Below are 12,330 nucleotides of genomic sequence, written 5' to 3'. Positions count from 1 at the left end.
TACGGTCTATGCTGAGAGCTGATCTGCACTGATCTGATATACGCTCTATGCTGAGAGTCATCTGATCTGCACTGATCTGATATACGCTCTATGCTGAGAGTCATCTGATCTGCACTGATCTGATACACGGTCTATGCTGAGAACTGATCTGCACTGATCTGATATACGGTCTATGCTGAGAGCTGATCTGCACTGATCTGATATACGCTCTATGCTGAGAGCTGATCTGATCTGCACTGATCTGATATACGCTCTATGCTGAGAGCTGATCTGATCTGCACTGTTCTGATATACGGTCTATGCTGAGAGTCATCTGATCTGCACTGATCTGATACACGCTCTATGCTGAGAACTGATCTGCACTGATCTGATATACGCTCTATGCTGAGAACTGATCTGCACTGATCTGATATACGCTCTATGCTGAGAGTCATCTGATCTGCACTGATCTGATACACGGTCTATGCTGAGAGCTGATCTGCACTGATCTGATATACGGTCTATGCTGAGAGCTGATCTGCACTGATCTGATATACGGTCTATGCTGAGAGCTGATCTGCACTGATCTGATATACGCTCTATGCTGAGAGCTGATCTGATCTGCACTGATCTGATATACGCTCTATGCTGAGAACTGATCTGCACTGATCTGATATAAGCTCTATGCTGAGAGTCATCTAATGTGCACTGATCTGATATACGCTCTATGCTGAGAGCTGATCTGCACTGATCTGATATACGCTCTATGCTGAGAGTCATCTGATCTGCACTGATCTGATATACGCTCTATGCTGAGAGTCATCTGATCTGCACTGATCTGATATACACTCTATGCTGAGAGTCATCTGATCTGCACTGATCTGATATACGCTCTATGCTGAGAGTCATCTAATGTGCACTGATCTGATATACGCTCTATGCTGAGAGCTGATCTGATCTGCACTGATCTGATATACGCTCTATGCTGAGAACTGATCTGCACTGATCTGATATACGCTCTATGCTGAGAGTCATCTGATCTGCACTGATCTGATACACGGTCTATGCTGAGAGCTGATCTGCACTGATCTGATATACGGTCTATGCTGAGAGTCATCTGATCTACACTGATCCAACAATATTATTATCTCAGAAAACTCCGGAGGGGTATCACCAAGATATGACTTTATCCCAGATACTTATGGTCAGTAGTAATAATTTCTGGGCGCTTTTATAGTACTTTTCCTGGGCGGGAAGTCTAGGACTTCTTACTGCTGGTAGTACCGTCTGGGATGATCTTCTCTGACAACAGCCGTCCTGAGACCCAGCCGGGTCACAGAACGGCCTGTGTCTTGCGCCATGTGAACATGGCCTTATACTGAGTCAGGTCTCTCCTTATACTCTTCTAGAAGGAGACACCCAATGACCAGTTACCCAAGTACCCGCAGCTTTATTAAACGATGATTTCTCTGAAACGCCCGAACCTTTTACATGGTCGTTGTTTCCTGGAAAGTGACTTTATTAGGTGATTATAAGTTACTGAAGCAATTTTAGGGGGACATCCCCCAACTTTATGAAGAAAACCAGAGACCAGGAAATACACCTAAAAATAACAAGAAAAGTGAAAGTACAAAGACTGCTGGAGATATCCAGGTTGTGTGCCGCTACTGTGCTGGTATATTGTTCCTGTTATCAGCGGGGTGATACAGACGGGTGATACATCATATCAATGAGCACATGTCATTGTCCTGTCCAGGAGAAGCTGATTCCTTATTGTCAAAGGGGTTTTCCAGTTGTTACTCGGGGAAATTATTACAGATGTGTCCGTCCTTACCCTCTTACCCTATCTGTAATCTAGATGTCCTCAGTGATGCCTGAGGGGAGATTATCAACCTTTCACAGTAACCTGAGGTCATAGTCCAAACACTGTGTAATGGCCCTATTCCACGGAACGATTATCGTTCGTTTTCGGACGATATTGACCGCTACGGACGATAATCGTTCCGTGGAATAGAGTGCAACGATCAGCCGACATCGTTCATGTCGGCTGATCGTTGCAGTCGCTTGTTTTTCAACATGTTGAAAAACAAGCGACTGATATAGCAGCGATCTGCTGCCGTCACTCCGTTGAATAGGAGCATCGGCAGCAGACGCTGCTATATCCTATGGGCTGCCCGGACGATCAGTGATCCTCCGAGCAGCCCCCCCGCAGCTCCCCGCCGCCCCTCCCGCACTCACCCGCTCGCTGCAGCCGCGTTGAATAGCGGCGGCAGCGAGCGGCGAACGAGAAGCAAACGAGCGCTAATAGCCGTGGAATAGGGCCATAAGTCTATGAGAAGACACGGAGATCGTTCTCTACATGAGTTTAGTTGATGGTATATTGGGGATATTGGGGTGGAATGAACTATAAGTGACTCTCTATCTCCTTAAGGGACCTGACACTTGAGTCACTGGCTGTGGCGCTGTCTCATCTCAGTCAGTCACTCTAGTCTGGAGAGTGACAGCTCATTCAGCCAATCACTGGCCATGGCACTCTCCAGTCTCAGTCAGTTATTGCACAAAAACACAGAGAAATGAAGCAGTCCACCAAATACAGACCCAATACAGATATGAAAATCACTAAAAGACACCCCCCCCCCCAACTGCCCAAAAAATCTCCATAAAAGTAATGAGGCTTTTGGTTACCATCTGCAAATAGTGTTAACCACCCCACTAATGATAAGGTGGCCTCATGCCGGGATGGACCCTACACTCTACTATGGTCTCTCCATGGTATATAATAAGCCTATGCTCTGGGCATGCAGGATCCAACTTATACTGGCAAAAGTAATTATACACCTGGGTGGGATGGGTGGAGAGCACGACCAAGTAGCGGAGCCGCTCCCCTCCCTCAGTCAGTAATTGGTTGAGCGAGCTGGAGACACGGAGGAGGACACCAGGGGAGCGTGGACAGATGAGTATACCATTTTCTTCTAGATGTGCAGGCCGCCATCTTTACGAACTTGTTTTGAACTTTGTAAAAAGCTCCGTTCCGTAGCGAGGAAAACTTTTTGCAAAGTTTGGAACAAATCTCGATTCGGAAGCTTCATTTCGCTCATCTCTAATTGTAAGAGTTAAGCAGCTGCTGGTGCGGTTCCTCGTCTTGTTCACAGCTGCCCCTTCCATAGTCCATGTGTAACCATTACTGACACATTACTTTTTATAGCTGGGACTCCTCTTATACTTACCTTCATTTGTCTCTTTATTCCTTAGAGGATTTTTCAAGCTTTCCATTGAAGACTGATGAACGGTGACCACCATCCTGCTCATCTATCCAGAGCCACCTCTACATTTTATTTTAGAATTATTTTGTCATATTTTATTAACTTTACTTTATTTTCGTTTATTTTGTCTTTACACATTTACACTTTTTACATTTTATTTAATTAATTTCTATTTATGTTTATTTTCACTTACAGATTTACTAAGGTAAGTATGACTGCTTCCATTGACCCTAGTATGTCTCTCACAGGTAAGTATGACTGCTTCTCTTGACCCTAGTATGACCCTCACAGGTAAGTATGACTGCTTCCATTGACCCTAGTATGACCCTCACAGGTAAGTATGACTGCTTCCATTGACCCTAGTATGACCCTCACAGGTAAGTATGACTGCTTCCATTGACCCTAGTATCGTCCTCACAGGTTTGCATTGGCCCCTTTTTTAGTGAAACCTACTGATCTTACCTGATGGGAGTCCCCTGCAGTGGGCTCAGCGTATCAGTCGGTTTTTTGGCTTGGATGCGGTTCCCCCCGTTATAATATGTGTAGCGCTCATTACGATGGGTCACAAATGACACTGTTTGGTATATGTGTGTGAGTACCTTGTGATGACACTGGGCGGTATCTGTGTGTGAGTACCTTGTGATGACACTGTGCGGTATCTGTGTGTGAGTACCTTGTGATGACACTGTGCGGTATCTGTGTGTGAGTACCTTGTGATGACACTGGGCGGTATCTGTGTGTGAGTACCTTGTGATGACACTGTGCGGTATATGTGTGTGAGTACCTTGTGATGACACTGTGCGGTATATGTGTGTGAGTACCTTGTGATGACACTGTGCGGTATCTGTGTGTGAGTACCTTGTGATGACACTGGGCGGTATCTGTGTGTGAGTACCTTGTGATGACACTGTTTGGTATATGTGTGTGAGTACCTTGTGATGACACTGTGCGGTATATGTGTGTGAGTACCTTGTGATGACACTGTTTGGTATATGTGTGTGAGTACCTTGTGATGACACTGTGCGGTATATGTGTGTGAGTACCTTGTGATGACACTGTGCGGTATATGTGTGTGAGTACCTTGTGATGACACTGGGCGGTATCTGTGTGTGAGTACCTTGTGATGACACTGGGCGGTATATGTGTGTGAGTACCTTGTGATGACACTGGGCGGTATCTGTGTGTGAGTACCTTGTGATGACACTGGGCGGTATATGTGTGTGAGTACCTTGTGATGCCTGATATTTCCTGCTAGTAGTTTCCTGGGACCAGTATGTTATCTTGTGAATGCGCCGACCCTCTGACACACGCTCAGTTACGTTGTATTCTGTTTGCGTTCCACCGAATCTTTACCTACAGTTGGTTGGTGTCTCTGCCGTTTCCTTTGCTGATGTCTATTGGTTGGTGAGCATCGTCCATCATGTTTCCCATTACGATGGATGCGTTTATGTATTATGTCGCTCTGTAATCTCTGCTATATTGTACACTCTGATTCATCCTCCCTATTATAGAATTGTCACTTTTATCTTCTTTGTCAATTATATGCTTGAATTACCTAAAGGGGTTATGCAGTGGTAGAAAACATCGCTGCTTTCTTCCAGAGACAGCACTTCTCTTGTCTCCAGGTTGGGTGCAGGTTTTGCAACTCCGTTCCATTGAAGTAAATGGAGCTTAATTGCAAACCGCACCCGATATGGAGACCAGAGCGCTGCTGTGTCTGGAAGAAAGTGGCCATGTTTTTCTAATGCTGGGTAAACCCTTTAATAAGTTGTAATTATGCATATGTGCTGTGTATTGTATAACTACCCTGACTAGAGATGGACGAAGTGGGATTCGTTAGGGTTCATACAAAGCTGAACCATCCCATAGACCTGACTACTACGGGATTCGTTAGGATTCATACCAAGCTGAACCATCCCATAGACCTGACTACTACGGGATTCGTTAGGATTCATACAAAGCTGAACCATCCCATAGACCTGACTACTACGGGATTTCTTAGGGTTTATACCAAGCTGAACCATCGACTTTTAAATCCCGATGTCTGCCCGCTCTGTGGAGAAGGTTACAGCCCGAGCTCCACCTGGAATACATGAATACAGCCTATGGCTTTTGGTGTATGGCTGTATCCATGTTATCCAGGCAGTCCTCATGCTGTCTCCACCTTCTCCACGGAGCAGACAAACATCGGTATTCAAAAGTCGATGGTTCAGCTTTGTATGAACCCTAACAAATCCTGTAGTAGTCAGAACTTAGCGTTACCCTGTAACATGGCTAATGCTAGTCCCACCAATTACCACTCCACCAAGAAATTGCTGATACTGTTAGGCTGACAATGACCAAAACCAAACTAGCTCCCACCAGTGCGACAGGAAATATATATAAAATATATCTTTTATTAAAATGAGTTATTATACATAAAAGATGCAATCAGATTATATGTTTTAATAGAACAATCTATTGTCATCCTACACCCCAGGGCTTGAGGCCACCAGACAATAGGCTTTTATGTTCAGAACATTTACATGTGTCTCAGATCATGGAACCTGCGGCTGGCATACCATTTGCCCATTGTTATTATTTTTTCCTTTTATCTTTTTGGTTTTCCTTCTCTCTCATTCTCTGTTCGTGCTCAAACTGATTGCGTAACCTCTGTCTGTTGAATTCTTGTTGCACTCTCTCCATTCTTTCCCTCTGTAATTCCCGACTTTTCTCTCGAGCTTTCTCCTCCTCTTCCTGCCTCATTCTGAATTCTCGATCCATCTGGATCTTCTCTAGATCTCTCTGTTTTTGTAGATTTGCTTTCACAATCATCAGTTCCCTGTTGTGAATATATCTCAGTACCAGCAGCTTCCGATCGATCAGCTCCTCATCCGCATTTCGGGGTTGGTCGGCTCGGAACGTCGCGTCGCTGATGACTTCATACAGAAATTTGATGACTGCCTCGTCGGTTTCCTTTTTTCTCTTTGGATTTTTGTCTGTATAATTTTCGAGGGCAAAAAAGTTATCAGTCCCAATGTCTCTGAACAGTTTTTCCACTTCGTTATAGTTCTGATGACTCTTATTAGTGAGGATGACGGTGGGAACGACCTCTGGAATAAAAGCAACAGAATGAGAACCGTCCATTGCTGGTTGTAGTTCATGGTTAGATTTATAAGTGAGTGAGCTTTTGGCTGTTTTGCTAATGTTCATCATGTTGATCTCCAAAGCCAATCGTTCGGCATTTGGATAAAGCCCTAGAGAGTCCTAGAAAACATGTATACAGCCCTAGACCATACGCTATATCCACGTCTTCCAGGACACCCTAGGGCTGTATCCAATGTCTCCAGACACCAGGAGTCAAATGCCGAACGTTCAGGTTCAAGGAACGTTGCCGAACTCGAACAGTTTGGCATCTCCACTCAACACTATTACCTAATAATAGAAGGTGTGCACATCAGGGATACACAAGCAAGGTTACACTTCACCATCTCACAACCCATCATAAGATTTATCTCCAGGTACAGCGCCCCCTACAGAACATCATCCATCATCGTGATTAGGAAGAAAACAGCTGCGAGCCAAGCTCTCATTTCTATTCTTTTGGAGTTCTCAAGACTGGACACCTGGAACTCACATAAGGGGTCTGTATATACAGGGTGGACACTCACATGAGGGGTCTGTATATACAGGGTGGACACTCACATGAGGGGTCTGTATATACAGGGTGGACACTCACCTGCTGGGTTTGTATATACAGGGTGGACACTCACCTGCTGGGTCTGTATATACAGGGTGGACACTCACCTGCTGGGTCTGTATATACAGGGTGGACACTTACTTGTTAGTTCGGTAGCAGTTTTGAATATCTCTTTCAGTTCTTCTTTTTGATGAGGAGTTGGAAAGTTTTTCACACTGAATAATAAAAAACAAAAACATTAATGGACCCTTCCTTCTCCCCGGGATCAGAATCCAGTGAACACCCATTAATGGACCCTTCCTTCTGCCGGAGATCACACTCCTATGGTCATCCATTAAGGGATCCTTCCTTCTGCCGGGAATAAGACTCCTATGATCACCCATTAATGAACCCACTGGTGTAGCGACCACGGTCGCAGTGGTCGCCGCTGCGACCTGGCCCGCCAGCAAAGGGGACCCGCTCTCCGTACCGGAAGTCCCAGCCGATGGCCACAGTGAGCTCCCTGGTACGTGTGCTGCCCGGGAATCCCTGGGATACCCCCAGGGAGTGGAACGTCAGCCAGGGGAGAAGAATACAGCAGCGACGGGGGAGCGAGTTTTAAGGTGAGTTGAGTGTTTTTTTTTTTTCTTACACTGTACACTGTATGTATTAAGTGTGTGTGGGGGGGGGGGGGCACAGAGGGGCCATCTATAAGTGTTTGGGGGGCACAGAGGGGCCATCTATAAGTATGGGGGGGCACAGAGGGGCCATCTATAAGCGTGGGGGTGCACAGAGGGACCATCTATAAGTGTGTGGGGGGGGCACAGAAGGGCCATCTATAAGTGTGTGGGGGGCACAGAGGGGCCATCTATAAGTGTGTGGGGGGGCACAGAGGGGCCATCTATAAGTGTGTGGGGGGCACAGAGGGGCCATCTATAAGTGTGTGGGGGTGCACAGAGGGGCCATCTATAAGTGTGTGGGGGGCACAGAGGGGCCATCTATAAGTGGGGGGACACAGAGTGGCCATCTATAAGTGTGTGGGGGGCACAGAGGGGCCATCTATAAGTATGGGGGGGCACAGAGGGGCCATCTATAAGCGTGGGGGTGCACAGAGGGACCATCTATAAGTGTGTGGGGGGGGCACAGAAGGGCCATCTATAAGTGTGTGGGGGGCACAGAGGGGCCATCTATAAGTGTGTGGGGGGGCACAGAGGGGCCATCTATAAGTGGGGGGACACAGAGTGGCCATCTATAAGTGTGTGGGGGGCACAGAGGGGCCGTCTATAAGTGTGGGGGGGGCACAGAGGGGCCATCAATAAGTGTGTGAAGGGGGGGCAGAGGGGCCGTCTATAAGTGTGTGGGGGGGCACAGAGGGACCATCTATAAGTGTGTGGGGGGGCACAGAGGGGCCATCTATAAGTGTGTGTGGGGGCACAGAGGGGCCATCTATAAGTGGGGGCACAGAGGGGCCATCAATAAGTGTGGGGGGGGGAACAGAGGGGCCATCTATACGTGTGGGGGGGGGGCACAGAGCCATCTATAAGTGGGGAGGGGGCACAGAGGGGCCATCTATAAGTGTGGGGGGCACAGAGCCATCTATAAGTGTGGGGGGGGACGGAGGGCCATCTATAAGTGTGTGGGTCACAGAGGGGCCATCTATAAGTGTGGGGGGCACAGAGGGGCCATCTATAAGTGTGGGGGGGGGGACACAAAGCCAACTATAAGTGGGGGGGAGGGCGGACAGAGGGGCCATCTATAAGTGTGTGCGTGTGTGTGTGTGTGGGGAGGGGCACAGAGGGGCCATCTATAAGTGTGTGGGGCACAGAGGGGCCATCTATAAGTGTGGAGGGGGGGCACAGAGGGGCCATCTATAAGTGTGGGGGGGGCATAGAGCCATCTATAAGTGGGAGGGAGGGCGGACAGAGGGGCCATCTATAAGTGTGTGTGGGGGGGGAGCACAGAGGGGCCATCTATAAGTGTGTGGGGGGGCACAGAGGGGCCATCTATAAGTGTGTGTGGGGGCACAGAGGGGCCATCTATAAGTGGGGGCACAGAGGGGCCATCAATAAGTGTGGGGGGGGGGAACAGAGGGGCCATCTATACGTGTGGGGGGGGGGCACAGAGCCATCTATAAGTGGGGAGGGGGCACAGAGGGGCCATCTATAAGTGTGGAGCCATCTATAAGTGTGGGGGGGGACGGAGGGCCATCTATAAGTGTGTGGGTCACAGAGGGGCCATCTATAAGTGTGGGGGGCACAGAGGGGCCATCTATAAGTGTGGGGGGGGGACACAAAGCCAACTATAAGTGGGGGGGAGGGCGGACAGAGGGGCCATCTATAAGTGTGTGCGTGTGTGTGTGTGTGGGGAGGGGCACAGAGGGGCCATCTATAAGTGTGTGGGGCACAGAGGGGCCATCTATAAGTGTGGAGGGGGGGCACAGAGGGGCCATCTATAAGTGTGTGGGGGGGGCATAGAGCCATCTATAAGTGGGGGGAGGGCGGACAGAGGGGCCATCTATAAGTGTGTGTGGGGGGGGGAGGGGCACAGAGGGGCCATCTATAAGTGTGGGGGGGCACAGAGGGGCCATCTATAAGTGTGTGTGGGGGGCATAGAGCCATCTATAAGTGGGGGGGAGGGCGGACAGAGGGGCCATCTATAAGTGTGGGGGGGAAGGCGGACAGAGGGGCCATCTATAAGTGTGTGGGGGGGGGGCAGAGGGGCCATCTATAAGTGTGTGGGGCACAGAGGGGCCATCTATAAGTGTGTGGGGCACAGAGGGGCCATCTATAAGTGTGTGGGGCACAGAGCCATCTATAAGTGTGTGTGGGGGCAAAGAGGGGCCATCTATAAGTGTGTGGGGCACAGAGGGGCCATCTATAAGTGTGTGGGGCACAGAGGGGCCATCTATAAGTGTGTGGGGGGCACAGAGCCATCTATAAGTGTGTGTGGGGGCAAAGAGGGGCCATCTATAAGTGTGGGGAGGGCACAGAGGGGCCATCTATAAGGAGGCTACACAGAGGGGGGCATATACAATAAGGGGGATCACATAGTGTCAGGGCTGCCCACAAACTGAAAAAGGGGTGTAAAGGGGCCAATACAGATGTGCAGTGTGTAGAGAGATGAGGATGGTGCCAGAGTGAGGAGCCTAATATGTTTCTGCAGATTCTGTGGATTCGTGGCTCGGAGAAGTTCTCATAATGGTCCAGGGCAGATGGAGAAGAAGATGAAAAGGGAAGAACTCCGATCAGAGAAGACGTCCCCTTTGAGTCACCTGATGTAACTGTACTGTAATGTATATGGTGTATAGAGCCTGTGTAGAGCTGGGGCTACCTCTAGATTACTGATTGAGGTGATAGTGATCTGTGTATTCAGTAGCAGCGGTGGGGTTAGTCAGTATGCGGTGGTATTAGTCAGTATGTGTTGGTGTTAGTATGTGGTGATGTTAGTCAGTATGTGGTGGTATTAGTCAGTATGTAGTGGTGTTATTCAGTAGCGGTGGTGGTAATATTTTTTGGTGTAATCTGGTACTGTGTTTTATTGGATCTAGTATACAGGATTTGGTCAGTAACAATATGGTGGTGATGGTAGTGGTTGTGGTGTGGTGGTAATATTTCCTTCCTATATACTGGTATTATTGGTCTCAGAATACAGGATTTGGTCAGTAACAGTATGGTGGTAATATGTATGGTAATAATATTTCCTATATACTGGTATTATTGGTAACATTGGTTTTAGTATATAAGATCCTTCCTTCTGCGGGAGATTAGACTCCTATGATTAATGGAACAACCTTAGAAAATGACATCTATGTCCCAGAAAAGCCCCTTGATTATTATTGTAGATCTTTATTTCTTCACTGTGTTTCTACCTGGTGACTAAGGGTCCCATAGACTCTTCTATCACAGACATGATGGGATTGTAGCTGGAAGCCGTATTGAGGACTTGTACTGGTTGTAACCTGTAACATATGAGCACTGAGCAATGATATGAGGGTTATACATTGACCAGAGAAGCCCTCACCTGTACACACATATAGGAATCGTGAAATCAGAGGCTTTAACGTAGGGCTCCGCTTCCACAATCCTGTCTGCCAGCTCAAAGCCCTTACTCCACCCCACCGGCTTGTCCAGAGGCAACAAGTTTGCTGAAAGGATAAATTGTGATTGGAACAATTCATATAATAATCATTTTACCCCATTCACTTCCGACCCAAAATGCAGATAACATTGATCTGATATTTTACACATTATTATGTAACATTTACCAATATTGTCAAAATGAAAAACACTTAAATTAATGGTGGATACAGGTGGGGTCAGCTGTCAGGCAAGCAATGATGGGTGTTTTTAGTAATGTGTATTTGGAAGTCTGTCAGTCTGGCCCCATAGATGGAACCAGATGGAACCATGGAAAAGGCACAGAAGAAAAAGCATAAACCATTATCATATGTCCTGTATGTCTAGAGGGGTCCCAAGTGTCTCTTAGATGCCCCAATGTCACATTGGCCATTATTGATAATTAGATATGAGTCATTATTAAAGGGGTTGTCCTACCTGGGACATTTATGGCCATAAGTTGCATAAGGTCACCTGAATGAAGGTCCTACCTGGCACTTGCACCTATATTTAGATGAAGAGTCCCCCTACAGCCTATTTGCCACCACCAGTAGTAGGGAAGATAAAAGCTGCAGAACAAGCCGGAGGAGGCTGGGGAGCCCGTGATCTAAAGATACAATACACTCAGACTCCTATAGCTTGGCCATAGAGATCCTAGCCTGGTTAGTACATTGGCAAAAACAATTGGTACAATTACAATGTCCTAGAAAAGTACAAGAGGTTTGGATATACTGTCCCCTCCTGCTATATACACTGTCCCTATGTCGTGCACTCACCAAGTTGGGCGAAGATCTCTCCAGTTTCATAGGTGTTCATCATGGCGCAGCCCCTGTTATCCACCAGGACGATGTTCTTGGTGAGCGGGTAAGTCAACCTCTCTGTCGTGTGACTCTCGTGTGTACTCGCTGCATTTGCACAATTTTGGTACTCACTGTTGAACCACACAGAAACGGCGCTGTTTATGAAGGACGACTTCCCATGGCCGACATACCCAAAGAGCTGCAAGAGGATTCTCCTAAAACCCTGGTTGCCCCTCTTACATCTGTCAAAGGTAAAATCTCGAATCACCCTCCTCCGTTCTTCATCATCCATAGTGGATGGTGTGTGTGACCCGTCAGTGCTTGGTGCTCACAATAAACCACAAGCACACAAAGCCAAAGTCCTCCCCTTATCACACCTCATAAGTGAAAGTTTCTCCAGACCACATCTGTAAATAGTTCAGTCGTAGCATTTATTCCTAAGATGGAACCTTCAGGTGGACTCTTTTATTGGGGTCAAGGTTTAAATGGTTTTTCAGTTCCTTATAGTTCCCGAC

At 47.6% G+C, this 12,330-nt stretch overlaps 2 protein-coding genes across 2 annotated transcripts in view; one reads left to right on the top strand and one right to left on the bottom strand.

The window, feature by feature from the left end:
* The window catches only part of LOC138801669 (mas-related G-protein coupled receptor member H-like), a 566,124-nt gene that overhangs the window by 423,964 nt on the left and 129,830 nt on the right, over nucleotides 1-12,330 (top strand). The window lies entirely within an intron of this gene.
* LOC138801666 (golgin subfamily A member 6-like protein 7) lies at nucleotides 5,619-12,211 on the bottom strand. The gene is made up of 4 exons (XM_069984711.1): nucleotides 11,792-12,211; nucleotides 10,921-11,044; nucleotides 7,063-7,136; nucleotides 5,619-6,334 (listed from the first exon to the last, which is right to left on the bottom strand). The coding sequence occupies exons 1-4, from the start codon at nucleotides 12,105-12,107 to the stop codon at nucleotides 5,820-5,822; spliced, it is 1,029 nt and encodes a 342-aa protein (XP_069840812.1). The 5' UTR covers nucleotides 12,108-12,211; the 3' UTR covers nucleotides 5,619-5,819.

Source organism: Dendropsophus ebraccatus, chromosome 9, assembly GCF_027789765.1.
Source record: "Dendropsophus ebraccatus isolate aDenEbr1 chromosome 9, aDenEbr1.pat, whole genome shotgun sequence".
Classification (NCBI taxonomy): domain Eukaryota; kingdom Metazoa; phylum Chordata; class Amphibia; order Anura; family Hylidae; genus Dendropsophus; species Dendropsophus ebraccatus.
This window is presented reverse-complemented; position numbering and strand designations above follow the sequence as displayed.